The sequence below is a fragment of the Arachis duranensis genome, chromosome 5, assembly GCF_000817695.3.
Source record: "Arachis duranensis cultivar V14167 chromosome 5, aradu.V14167.gnm2.J7QH, whole genome shotgun sequence".
NCBI lineage: Eukaryota > Viridiplantae > Streptophyta > Magnoliopsida > Fabales > Fabaceae > Arachis > Arachis duranensis.
Window position 1 is genome coordinate 99,339,656 of NC_029776.3, and position 14,673 is coordinate 99,354,328.

The window sequence follows — 14,673 nt, forward strand, 5'->3', positions numbered from 1 at the left end:
CATTACAGTATAAAACATTAACTCTGAAGAGGATCACATTTATTAATTAATTCATCAATTGAACGTGCAACACAGCTCTTCATGTCAATTTGTCATCATATAAACCCAAAAAAAAAAAAGAAGAAAAATATTGGATTGACTAGCTAATTAAACTTTGCAAGCAGTAGATTTATGGCGAGTATTGCACTTAGGTATGCATCCAAGAATTGTTGTGTTATTAGAAGGGCGAGGTTTGTATATTTTGAAGAACTCGGGATCCTGCTCCAATGATTCTGTGTAGTTCTCCAAAATGGGAACTATCTCATCAAAATGTGGCCTCTTATCTGCATTGCTTGACCAGCATCTGTTTATTAGGTCACTTAGTGCCCATGGACATTCAGATGGCAATGGTGGCCTTGCATTCTACACAAACAAAAATACGAATAAATAAATAAGTCCCACAATTTGAGTATGATTAACGAAATGTATATTTACGAAAGAAGCTACTATAGTGGTTATCTCATGCATATACATGTCCGTTTGAGCATGTGATTCTCTCTCCCAATTATTATAAATAGAGTAATATCTTAAATTAGTCACTAAAACTTTTTAGTAAGACAATTTAATTCTTAACAAATTTTAATTACTAAATCAGTTCTTAACTTTTTATCTTGTTTGACATATTAATTCTCGTGTCAAATTTTGGTAAAAAAAGTTAGACAAGACATAACAGTCTTAAAAAATTTTTAAAATGTCATATTAGTTTCTCTCTGTAGACGAACAATCTGATGTAAGGACTTTCTATCCAACGAAATAAAAATTTAAAAACTAATTCAATAATTAAAATTTGTTGAAGACTAAAGTATATAACTAAATTTTTTAAGACTGATTTGAAATTACTCTTATAAATCAACCAGTACACCTCAAAATCAACCACCAGCAGTCATTATGCATTTTTAAATTTAGATCAATATCCTTTAAAGTGAGAGAGTTGGTAAAGTGATGAAGTGAAAAACTAATCACTATTAAATTAAAATAGTGAGACTAACATGCAATGAGAGTTGCAAATTCAATGAAAATTAAGTTCTCATTTTATCACTTTATTAATTTTCTCACTTTAAATATCTAAATTCTTTAAATTTGCATATATGTTGTGAGAGAGGATAGAGAAGTCCTAATAATAAAACCATAAAGCTAGCTAAAATATATCAAAAATTGCTACAAGAATTTAATTTGCATACAAAACTTTTACGTAGTTATCTAAAACTCTGTCACGAGTGAAGTATTTGACTGTCACCCAGCGAACTTTAGAAGTCTTATAAACAACCACCTAAGTGATGATAATAAAACACTTTTACATATAACAATTAAACTATTTATAACAATATATAAAAACAAATTTTGAAATACGGTTTTATAGAAAAGTTTATGGGATTCTTTAGCAAAAACATTTACAGATCATGCCATTGGATGGATGATGATATAAAACTTAGGTGTATAAAAATCGATCTCAAAACATATATTATGCCTTGTGGTTGAGTTTAACTAGTCCCATGTTCAGAAGTCAGCACATTAACTTATCCAAAAATAGAAAATTAGAAATATAACCCTCTTGATGCAAGTGTATGCATACTTTATAGTATTTTATAAAGGTTAAGATCCGAAGTATATCTTTTGGATATTTGTAGCATGCGTTAAGGGAATGAGCATGAACAGTTGGAAAGGACTAATATATATAACACCCCCCCTTTTCTCTCTCTCTCTCAAGTTACTATGAGTAAAAAACTTTAAATATACATAAATGTATTAAAAATGTACACATATTAACTAAACTTTTTATTTTAAAAGTTTTTGTATTTTCTATAAAAGTTTCTTAAAAAAAAAAAGAAGACAGAAAAGTTTCACCAAAATCAATAATTTCAATATCTACCAAAATAGCATTAATGAAATTAATTATATGACACTTTGTTTTCTGGCGTTCTGTGCATGTGACAGGAGGGAGTGGTAGCCATCATTGTTGATTTTCTCATAAATATTGATACATGGCACATACCAAATTTTTTAATGTTTTGGAAAAGTTCAAGAACCATCTTAAGATGTCAGGCAAAAATAGATAGTGAAACATCGCAATCTTTTCTGCGGTGTGTTTGATTCAGTTTTCCCCTGATAAAAAAACCAATTTCTTTTCTAATAAAAAAAATCACTTGAGTTATGACATATTTACATGAAAAAATAAACTTAGTTTCACAAGACGTAAACAAAACAGTTTCTAATAAAAATTAATTTTCAATTTTTTAATTATATAAATAAATCAAATTGTTAACTACTTGTTTTTTTCCCTAGAATCCAAAACATAGGCACTCTATATATTTGGTAGCAATTCAATCCAACGTTGTTAATTGAATGTGTCTTGCTTAGATAAGCAAAGGAGCTATCTTATCAGAAATCAATAATCATGGCCACATGCTCCACTCTAAATATTGTAGACAATGCATGATTGTTGCCCACCCTTGCCCCCACGTTTGAGAAAGATCCGGGACACATTAACCATCAAGGTCCTACTCAAATGCATGCATAGGACATGCATAACAGATAATTAAAATGTAACATATAACTATACATGCTAAATTAATAATTGAATTTGACAAAGTATTATTGGCAAAACAAGTTCATGCATATTCAAGGCTAACTAAGAGTTTAATCATTTCTATTTCTTGTCATTGTAAAGTTCCTTTATATTGACATTCAATGAGAATATGAGATGGTATCATCTAGATAAAAAACAAAAATTGTTTCTTTTTTTTTGGATCGTATGTATGTGTGAATTTATAGTAAAAAAGAATGATATTATCAAAATGGAAGTAACAATACCCATATCCATGTATATATATATATAGAGAGAGAGAGATCATGTTGATTTTCAACCACGGCATCAATGAAATTTGTATTGCATGTTTTAGCACAAAAGTTAACAAAATATTTAATTTGGTCTTCAGTAGTCTACAGCTTTAATCAGTTATAAAACACTGAGTTAGTAGTTCTGATAAACATATACTACTCTTAACTGTGATTTGGGACAATTAGTTGATACTAATATGTCTAAAGTCAAACAGCAAAGAAACAAGCCAACTTTGTTCAAACTTCACAGCATGGATGCTATAAGCCTTTAGAGGTGATTAAGTATATTAATCATCTGATATATTCTGTTAACTCACAATTAAGAATATGAATGATACAATTAAGTAAATTCTGATGCAATATATACCTTGTGGGAAACTGCAAATGCAGCTTGCTCTGGTGTCATGTTTTCAAATGGTGTCTGTCCTGTTAAAATCTCCCATAGAACTATGCCAAAACTATAGACATCAACTTTCTTAGTGTGATGCTTTTCTTTGATCATTTCCGGAGCCATCCACCGGTAAGTTCCGGTGAATCCTTTCGCGCTACCACACTGAGATTCCAAGCAAGAGATACCAAAATCTGCTACTTTTACACACATATCTTCCCCCAGAAGCAGATTTTCTGATTTGAGATCCCTATGAAGTATCCCCTGAGAGTGAAGATATTGCATCCCCCGTGCAATGTCAAGGGCTAATTTCAGAACAATTTCGAGTGGAACTGAATTTGATTGTTGCTGATGCAGATATTTTCTCAATGATCCGCCGGCTAAGTATTCGGTAATTATACAAAAGACAGGAGGTTTCTTGCAGGCTGCAATAAACTGCAAGATCAATAGAATGTCAATAGCTGATTGAAAATGTATAATAATCTAGCTATTATTCAGCAGCTGCAAATTTTTTAACACAAACAATGCATTCTACTCTCATGAATAAGAAACTGCCTTTTAGAACTATGTAGTAGTAAGAATTAAACCAAATTAGAACGCAATACTTCCCAAAAATAAAAAAATAAACACTTAATAAAGAAGAACATCCACATAGACACTGCAATCTATTCGATTCCGTGCATTAGGGCAAACCCTAAATAAAGATGATTATTAATCTCTTGTTCAGTTTTTCAGACCGATGAAATGGAACAGAACAGAAAAGGACTTGTTTGGCAATTTCAACTATTATAATCAGAAATGTAGTAAATCCCTATCTACCACTCAATTCCTCTTCTCAGATAATAGATTCAATCTACCAAGTTAATTACTTAATGGTAAAACTATCTCGTAGTCTTCAGAAGATTTCAAATTACTCAATTACTCAATTAGTAAATAAAGACAATAACATCAACAACAAGGACAGGGAATCCAAACTCCAAAAGTGATGCTTCAGCATTGAACCATCAGAAAGAAATTCAAAGTTAGCTACCACAAAAAAGAAGACTTATCCACAATTAGACTAGACTCCAAATCATCAAAGTCATCATCTTCAATAGCATGAGAATCATATCTCGAAGCTACAAAGACTTGTCATTGGTATTATGCATGCGGTCCTACGTTCAAACGTGATCCCGTCATGTAACATTCCTTATTCTTAAAATAGCAAGAACAGAACGATTGAGCTTGCGTGCTTAGAGGGAGTCCGAACCCGGAGAAACTCAAATTAAGGAATTATAGTAAAAGAACCGCGGACTGCCTGATAATAATATTAGTGGCTGTTTCTAGTTTTAAACTTATAACCTTGAGAGAACAATAAAGAGTCCAATACAAAAAAAAGAAGAGAGAGTCTCGGTGGCACTCACAGTGAGGATATTGGGATGGCGCAAGCGGAGGAGCAAGGAGACCTCAGAAGTGAATTGTTTCTCAAGAAAAGAAGCAAGATCCTCATCCTCCTCAGGCAGGCTTACAAGCTTGATGGCCACATCCTTCTGCTTGTATACACCTCTGTAGATCCTGCTGTGCCTTCCCGTGGCGAACTTGGAACCAATGAGAAGCTGAGACATGTCAGCACTCCATTCCTCTTCGCCTTCTCCCTTGATCGCCGCACCGGGAGACACCAAGTACTTCGACCATGACACCGCCCTCTTGTACTCCCCAAGGGACAGCCTCCTCCCTGACGACCTCATGCTCCCATTCCCGTTCCCTTTTTGCTTCAACCAATGCATATTCTTCTTATTAGTACAAACCACTCACTCCTCAATACTGCTCGCCTCAAAACTTGTATATACAAAAACAATCAATCGGAATTGCAAAGAATAAAAATTATGAATAAAGGTATTCAGTTTTTTTTTTTTTAAATCTGTGACCTCCCTTCACAGGAATGCAGATCCGGAAAGATATAAAATGATTGGAGTTTTAAACAAATGCAGCAATTTGGAAGGTGGCTAAGTAATGGTTTTCAATTTCATGGGTTAATAAATAAACGTACTTGTTCATGAGATAAACTACATTTTACGGATACTGATAATGGTTTGGTCTCGTTGAAGGTCATGGAATCACGACGAATTTATGAAGAGGAGAGAAGAAGAAGATGACAAGAGAAAACCAGGACCAAAGACGGAAACAAAAAAGCTCACAACGCCTTGCGAGTATTTTAACCAAAACGAAGAAGAGTAAAAATTAAAAATTAAAAAAAATTAACGACAGAGGATTTCCCTCAGAAGAAGACAGATTGAGATAAAGTTTTCTTTGTAGATTTCCAACTTCCAATTGGGTGCTTGCACCAGGAAAGAGAAAGAAAGGGAGGGTGTAATAGTAATAGACCATGACCCTTTATTTGGATTTGGATAGCTAAAGCAACACTTTATCCGATAATCAATTAATCAACTAATAACTTAAATTAAATTAAGAAAAATACTACTGGTCTTTTAAAATTTAATTTTTGGTTAATTTTTTTAAGAATTTTTATTATGATACTTACTTTTATGTACTAATTATTCAAAAAATTAGAGAAATTACTTACTTTTTATTTTTTTCTTCATCTAAAATTTGAGTAAAAAAATATTTAAAAAATACTTAATTACACTGTTAAATTAAAAATAGTATATTTATGTTCTTTTTATTATTTTAGTTCAACATATGCTGGCTCGTCCGAAGAGTGTTAGGAGAAAAGATTGATACTTAAAGACAAAGATTAAGAACAAAAATTAAATTAAATTTTTATATTATTTTTTATGCAAAATGTATAAGATTGAGTTATCTCTTGATATTTTGTTTAGTTTAAAATAAAAATAAAAACTTAAACAAATGAGGTTACTAAAATATTCTTATTAATAAAATTCTACTGCTTTTTCTTTTTCCTTTTCTCTATCTCTTTCTCGAACTATATTTATACGTCGTGTCGTGCCACCTTGTTCAAGTGCCGTCGTGTCGTGTACTTTTTCTCTCATATTCTCTCGCACTCTCTCGAGTTAGTTTCGCGTCGTGTCGTGCCGTCTATGTTCAAGTTGTGCCTTTGTGTTTAGGTCCATCGTGCTATTTTTGTTTTCTGTTGTGTTTGTTGCACCGCCGTAGTTCTACTTTAGCATTGTCTCAATCTCTCTCACTTTTTTTCTCTTTTTTTTTAATTTTAATTTTGAAATCTTTTTATTTATGACTTGATTGATATATATTGTGAGATTGTTGTTGTTTTTATATTATTGTTATTGTTGGTGGTGAAATTTAGTGATGGTAGATGTGTGTAGAGCTGGCAAGGGGTAGGGTAGGGTAGGATTTAGATTCTATCCTAACCCTACTTGCGGGTTGAAAACTTTCTTAAAACTCTACCTTATCCTACCCGCGGGTTGAGAATCTCTCAACCCTAACCCTACCCGCATTCTAAAGTTCTAAACCCTACCCTATCTGACTCTACCCGCAAAAACATAAATTTTTTTAAACAAATATAAAATTCAACCATTCCAAATTTCATACATATTAATAAAATAGAAAATAAAAAACTAAGTTCAAATGAAAATTAAAAACAATCAAATCTTTAAGAAATCCAACATAAAATTACAAATAATATGATCATCAACTAATTTAGTGGTTATTTCAAGTTTTTATAAGAGAAAAATTGTGAGTTCAAGATTCACTTTCTTCATTACATACATAACTTTTACATATATATTATATAATATATTAGGAGTGCGAGTAGGGTGGGGTAGGGTATACCCTAAACCCGTACCCTACCCTACCCGCAGGCAGATTCGTACCGTATTCTACCCTATCGGTAGGGTAGACAACCCTATCCAAATGGATTGGTCCGGATTGGTATCCGCAGGTAGAGTATATATTGCCAACCCTAGATATGTGGTAGTGGGGTGAGAGGTGGGGTGGAGTTAGGGGTGAAAAGTAAACTTGAAATATAAAATTTTAAATGAGAGTATTTCAACCTTTATATATATATATATATGTTACATTTAATGTAAATGCATAGGTAGGTGTATTATAAGTTGTAGTACTGTTTACATCCCAATTAATGGTTTAGAAGTAACTAATATGCGCTAGTTATCTGATTTGGAAATTGCAGCGACTACGGTTACTTTTGTCACACCGTGTGACACTAGGTCTCCCGCCGCCACCCATCCTGCTTTCCTATATAAGGGAGGCTGGATTTGAGCATACAGTAGAGTTAAGGGATTTTATGTTTGACGGTTGCTTGATCTTTGTATTTGTCGAGTGGTGGAGGTCAGAGACCCATACGTTCCACCTTCTGTGGGGTGAGGCCAGCATTACGCTTGAGGATGTTGCCTACCACACTGGACTGCGCACAGCTGGAGAGCCCATTGGGGGTTGTACCAGAGACTTCCAGCGGTGGTGCCAGCACCCGACATGGGAGTGGGTTGAGGATTTATTGAGCGCTAGGCCACCACCATCGCAGGAGGGAGGGAAGCAGGTGTTTGCGGTTAGGATGACGTAGCTCAGGGACCGAGTGGCACATATTCATGATGGGGCAGCCCTGGAGACTCTCTGATAGTATGCCTGATGCTACTTGATGATGTTGATTGGGGGTTTTCTGTTCACAGACAAGTCGGCTATACTTGTACCGTTGAGATGGCTGCCACTGCTAGAGAATTTCGATCGATGCAGCCAGTTGTCTTGAGGGTCTGCACTTCTCTGCCATACCTACCACTCGTTGTTCATGGCGGCTTCCCGTAATGTGATGGACATTGCGGGATGTATGCCTCTTCTTGTATCGTGGATCTACCATAGGTTCCCGTGCTTTAGTCCAGCGGGTTACGACATCGTCAGGTTCCCAATTGCTTCCAGGTATATGAAAGTTGTAATCAATTTGTTGATTACCATTAGTAGACACATAATATATATTGGAATGTAACTATCTGTAAAATTATCTTTGATCCATGCAGGTTGCCAGGGCTAGGGCAGTAGAGCAGAGATCATCATGATAGCAGGATACTGAGTTTATGTCGTTGTATCGATGCACTGACATTTGATAGGGTATGATAGAGTGTGATCTATGTATTTTTTTTCAATCTACCATTGGTATATCATTTAATTAACAAAGGTTCCTAAATGTTTTTAAAACAATTTCGCTGTACACCATACGACGATGCAGAGCTACGTCAGATTGCGTCGGACTGGATCATGACTGACGCGGAACTTTATACATAGTGGGCTGTCGTCCCTATCGTCTGCTTTCACTTTGTTGAGTTCCATCATGTTGACAGGGTGAATAGGCAGTTAGGGGGCAGCAGCATAGGCCAGCAAGCCCAATGAACGCCGATGAGTATCTCTTCAAGACGACCAAGGGAGATGACGTCTGGTAGCCAGACCAGCATCGCTACTTGTACGACCTATTCAGGGGCCATTACCAGGCACATGATTTGGTTACCATCGACGATCGTCCGGACCCCCGCCTGACACAGGAGTACCTCACCTGGTGGCAGGAGGCTTGCAGAGTGAGATATCTTTCTGGTGATGATATCCTGGCCGATCCCAGAACAGCAACCCCACCGACTGATATCCTCCCTGCAGCCCCTGATCACAGAGATGAGATACAGTTACCACCGGATGCCCCATATCGGAGGCGACGGGCAAGGAGACGACTTCGTGATGATGTCTGGAGAGCAGTACGACAGGCACGTGGTCAGCATGCCCATAAGGATGGTAGGGATCCTCAGGACGGAGTTCAGCAGTTGTTAGACGAGGAGGCTAAGTACGCCTAATAGGAGGAGATGCCAGAGGATGTCATACCTGGTGCACACGCAGAGCAGCCATCCGACACATTTTTTGCTGACCATGGGGCTGACGTTGCTACGAGGCTTATGCTGGGTACCTCCATCCCTGGTTACCACCCGACTGATGACACCACTTGGGAGCAGCCCCAGTTCGACATTAGATCCAATGTTGAGATAAACATCGATAATATTTTCCAGATCATCGGGGCGACCTGTGATGGGATGGATGACTAGGCTAGTCGTTATCGTCACCGAAGAGACGATACCGACATACTTGGGACATCGAGCGGTGTATCCACCCAGTATGGGACAGCTCTTCCAGGGTGCTATCAGACTCCTCTTCCACCATCGCACAAGTCTGGTTCTGCGCCATTATCCTACTATCAGACTCTATCCCAGCCACCACCGCCGCCAGGTTTTGTCTGGCCACCACTTCCTACGCCTCCTCCCATGATTGTAGCAGCTCCTCCTCCGCCACCACACCAGCATCCACCACCCACTTCCAGCCAGTCAGTTGTTCATTCTCGTCCATACCGTCCTCCCAGGATGTCTCATCCTCGTGGATGTGGGAATAGACACCACTTGGATCTTGCCGCTGGACGGCGTTAGTTATTATTATTGCTATGTATTTTGCTTGTTACTTATATTTATAGACCTCCATCACATGTATGACTCTTTTTTAGTGCATTCGAATCTATGACTCGACTTGTTTATCCATGTGAATATATGTTTTGTTACGAAAATATTGTAACGTTATATATAGAAATTGTCCTGCACACTCGCACGTATCTCGAATGCACTGGGTTAAAGTAAATTACATGCAAACAAGATCAGATATTGGATATAGTGCATCCAAAATATGACTGGCACGTCCCGTATCATAAAACGGGATTAGTACATCGGAGATATATTCATTTTTTTATTTTCTCTACTGTATCCGAAATGTGACTAAAAACATATTTTGATAAATACTTGCACGTTTATTTAAATCGATAAATATTATATTTATTTAATTTAAATAAAAAATATTCTCCAAAACTAACATGAGTCAAAAATATTAAATTAAGAGACTAAATTAAATAAATTAAAATTTTAAAAATTATAATAAGACAAAAGTGTAATTTTAAGAATTAATTTAAGTACTCCTTCGTTACGAATTAAGTTCGAACATTTTCGTAAATAATGACAACGAGTTAGATTTGGTTAATGTAATTAGATAATATATCTTAAGTCCGTCTCTCACATTATTACGTAGGCTATGTTTTAATTTTTAATAAATATTTTTATTCAAATTAAATATGTTATTTTATTATATGTTATTTGAAAATTTTTTATTGAAAAATATCTTTAATAATGCATAAATGTGCCCCTAAAATATTAATTTTATTCTTTTTAAATTCTCATGATATATTTAAAAATATTAAGGTTATTAAATATATGTAAATTCTCAAAAGTAATTTTTTTATTATGTATACCTTAGTTGACAATTTCATTTTAAATATTATGTGTGCTATTCATGAATTTTTATTTAAAAAATAAAGTGTGTTTTTTGTCTTTATTGTTAATAATTTTCTTTTAAAAATATCTCTAATATTTAATTTTATTTTTTAACATTTTCAATTTATTTAATTTTGTTCATAATATTTTTAATTTATATCAAAATTAATTTTAATTTTTTTATTTTATCTAATATTTTAGATAGAGTTAATATTTAAAATAATTTTAATACAAATTAAAAACATTAAAAATACAATTGAATAAAATTAAATATTAAAAATACAAAAACATACTTTTTCTCTTATTTAAATAAAGGGAATGTAGAGTCACCAAAAAAAAAAATAAAGGGAATGTATTACAAAACATTTGATACTAATTTGAAATGCATTTTTATATCCGCAAAGACCCTGTCTATTACTCTCGAGAAGGATTATTTACACACTTCCTTCACCAAATGTGTTTTTGTTCTTCTTCATGGAAATTAATTTTGGGCATGTTGTGCAACTATGAGATTTTATTTTTAATAATTTTCTAATTTATACATTTGTAGAGAATTGGACGAAATATAGATATTTTGCTGAATTAATATGTTCGTATATTGGATACATTTTGGATATAATATTTTATTGACACTTGATTGATATGTGTGTTTATTATGTTCAACTATATTTTAATAAAAAATAAAAAATCTTTTATGAAAATATTTAGACATACTTAAATATTATCACGTACTAATGTGTCTAATTTTATTTTTAATATGTATTTTTGAAATAAATTTAAATATAGTATATATTATTTATTAAAACAAAAATGTGTCAAAGAGATTTTCAATTAAATCGTATTGGATTAAATTAGGGCTGGTAATATATATTCTATCCATGGGGCCTGTGGGTAAGGTAGGGTACGGGTTTAGGGTATACCCTATCCTACTCTACCCGTACTCCTAATATATTATATAATATATATATATATAAAAGTTATGTATGTAGTGAAAAAAGTGAGTGTTAAATTCATAATCATCCTCTTATAAAAACTTGAAATAACCACTAAGTTAGTTGATAATCACATTATTTGTAATTTTATGTTGGATTTTTTAAAAATTTTATTATTTTTAATTTTAATTTGAACTTAGTTTTTTATTTTCTATTTTATTAATATATAAAACAATTGGAATGGTTGAATTTTATATTTGCTTGAAATTTTTTATTTTTCTATGAATAGAGTCAGGTAGAGTAGGGTTTAGAACTTTAGAGTGCGGATAGGGTTAGGATTGAGAAATTCTCAATCGGCGGATAAAGTAGGCTAAAGTCTTAAAAAAATTTTTAACCCGCGGATAGGGTTAGGATAGAGTCTAAACCCTATCCTACCCTACCTAATGCCAGCTCTAGCAATAAGTGAGCAACCACTAAACTAATTAGTTAATTTAGTAATTTAGAGCATTAATTTTTTATTTTTTATTTTATTAATATGTATAAAATTTAGAATAATTAAATTTTATATTTATTTTAAAAAATTAATATTTCTGCAGGTAGAGTATGATGGAATAGGATTTAAAATTTTAAGGTACAAATAGAATTAAAATTGAAAAATTTTTAACTCGCGAATAAACTAGACTAAAATTTTAATAAAAAATTTAACCCATAAATAAAATTAGAATAAAGTTCAAACCCTATCCTATTCTATTCATTATCAGTCCTAAATTAAATTGATTTATTCAAACTTGGTTTCACACAGTTTTGTATAGATTGATTTATTTTTAGCGTATTCTCTTACTAAATCGTTCTATGTGAGGGAGACTATATATATACCGCGTGCACGTGTGTAGAGTTATAATAAACTGTTTTAGGTCGAGTTAATACTCAAAATGACTCCTGAAACTTGACCTCCAACTCAATTTAGCCCTCGAATTACTAATTTACTTAAATTGTACCCTGAAATTTTAAGACGTGGCTCAAGTCGACCCTTCCGTCTATTTTCGTCACCGAAAAACTGACGTGACACATGTAGTTGACACCTAGCAGCCTCAACAGTTGTTTGACATGGCAAAATTCTTGTATGCATCAATTTAGCCCTCAATAATTAAAAAAAAAACCCTAGTAACCCCATTTCTCCCAAATCATAGTCGTTTTTGGTGAGTTGGGGAGCAACAACCAAGCCTCAGGTAGCTCCAGCAGCTAAGCCTCAGACTCTCCACAATCTCACCTCAGTCTCTCAACTCTCTCGCCTTGCACTCACACAACCTGGTCACAACAGCCAACACACTCACACACTGACTACCACACACAAGCCAGTAATTCGCACTCACATAACACCATGAATCCACACTAATTCCCAATTCGTCATTCGCGTTTCGGTTCTTCATCAGAGCCATGGTGGTGGAGAACCCACAAGATTCGTTGAAGAAGCTCGAGTACATGTCTCTTGTTTCGAAGGTTTGCACCGAAATAAAATCTCACATCGAAAACGGTGACAATGTACTGCAGAAGAAGATTGAAGCTGAAGCCAAAGAGAAATATGGTGGTGATAGAGACAGAAAAATACACGGTGAAGATGGGCACAGAAGAAGAGACAGAGATAGAAGGGACAGGTATGATAAATATGATAGAGATGAAAGGCATAGAGATAGGAATAGAGATAGAGATAGAGATAATGATGATTATGATGATGAAAAGGGGATTCTAGGAGAAAGGGAAGGGATAGAGAGAACGATAGGGGTAGGGATAAGGATAAGGATAGATATGAGAGACAGAGGAGAGATGTGTGTGAAGAAAAAAATGGTGGTTATGGTCAAGAAGATGGCGGTGGTGACAGAAAAGGTATGAGGGATCTAAGGCATAGTGGAGGGAGTGAAGTTGAATTGTACAAAGTTTATAAAGGAAGAGGTAAAGTCTGACAAGAAGACTTATGCAAGGTTTTTTTCAAATTATTGGGGGTTAAATTGATGCATACAAGAATTTTGCCACGTCAGACAATCGTTGAGGCTGTCAGGTGTCAATTACATGTACCACGTCAGCTTTTCGGTGACGAAAATAGACGGAAGGGCTAACTTGAGCCACATCTTAAAATTTCAGGGTACAATTTGAGTCAATTGATTATTTAAGGGCTAAATTGAGTTAGATGTCAAATTTCAGAGTCATTTTGAGTATTAACTTTTTTAGGTCAGATCAATTTAATAAGTACATTTTAAAAACTAAAGTCAAAATAGGACAAATGGATAAAATGTTGCTTAAATTTAAATGGGTGATTTATCCTTTGAATTACGATAAAAATTTTACTTATCACTTTTTTACATTAATTTTAATTGATTTAATTAATTAATTTAAAAAAAATGTCAGACAAACTAGATAGTAAGTTCACCAACTCACTATAAAATAGAATGACTAATATTTTAAATTTGTTTTATTTTAGTAGAATAGGCCGATCCTATTGTAAAATAAATAAATAAGATGTACTGAATATAAAACAAAAATATATAAATAGAAGACTCTAATATTAATATAATTAGCTTAATAATAATAATTCATATATGTATTTACTAATATTATATATTGTAATGTATATATATAAAGAGAGAAGTATTCAGAATAAAGAGAGAGAGAATGTTTATTATTATTCATGTATATCATATGCTTCAGACTCCTCAGACCCCTTTCTATTTATATTCGTACAAAATATTCTTTTTCAAGACCTCATAAAGTTCAGTCTTTCTTGAGGAATTGAATTTCTCTATTGGAAAAGCTAGCCGCCCAATATATTAAATGGCCATCCATTCATGTATATCATAACACTCCTCCTTGGATGACCATTTAGTATTATTGCCTCGTTAAAACTTTACTAAAGAAAAACTCAGTAGAAAAAAATCTTAGTGAAAGAAAAAGAGTACAACATCCTTTTTTATGGGGACTGCCTCATTAAAAACCTTGTCAAGAAAAATTCAATGGAAAAAAAACCTGACCAAGGAAAAAAGAGTACAGTCTCCCCCTCTTGCGGACATCATTTAATGTCTCGAAATCGGCGCATTCTAATCTCATGTACCAATCTTTTAAAGGAAGATTTTGGGAGAAACTTTGTGAATAAATCTGTCAGATTGTCATTTGAACGGATCTGTTGGACATCAATTGTCCCTTGATTTTG

The 14,673-nt window shown here is 33.8% G+C and overlaps 1 protein-coding gene across 2 annotated transcripts; it reads right to left on the minus strand.

Moving 5' to 3' along the window:
• On the minus strand, nt 1–5,454 carry LOC107491388 (serine/threonine/tyrosine-protein kinase HT1). Of its 2 annotated transcripts, XM_021143356.2 has the most exons (4): nt 5,295–5,454; nt 4,669–5,083; nt 3,245–3,700; nt 1–402 (listed from the first exon to the last, which is right to left on the minus strand). In XM_021143356.2, the coding sequence occupies exons 2-4, from the start codon at nt 5,029–5,031 to the stop codon at nt 148–150; spliced, it is 1,074 nt and encodes a 357-aa protein (XP_020999015.1). In that variant the 5' UTR covers nt 5,032–5,083; nt 5,295–5,454; the 3' UTR covers nt 1–147. The 2 variants fall into 2 exon arrangements, with proteins under 2 accessions (XP_020999015.1, XP_015967727.1); XM_016112241.3 differs by having other exon boundaries at nt 4,669–5,454.
• Nucleotides 5,455–14,673: the final 9,219 nt, after the last annotated feature.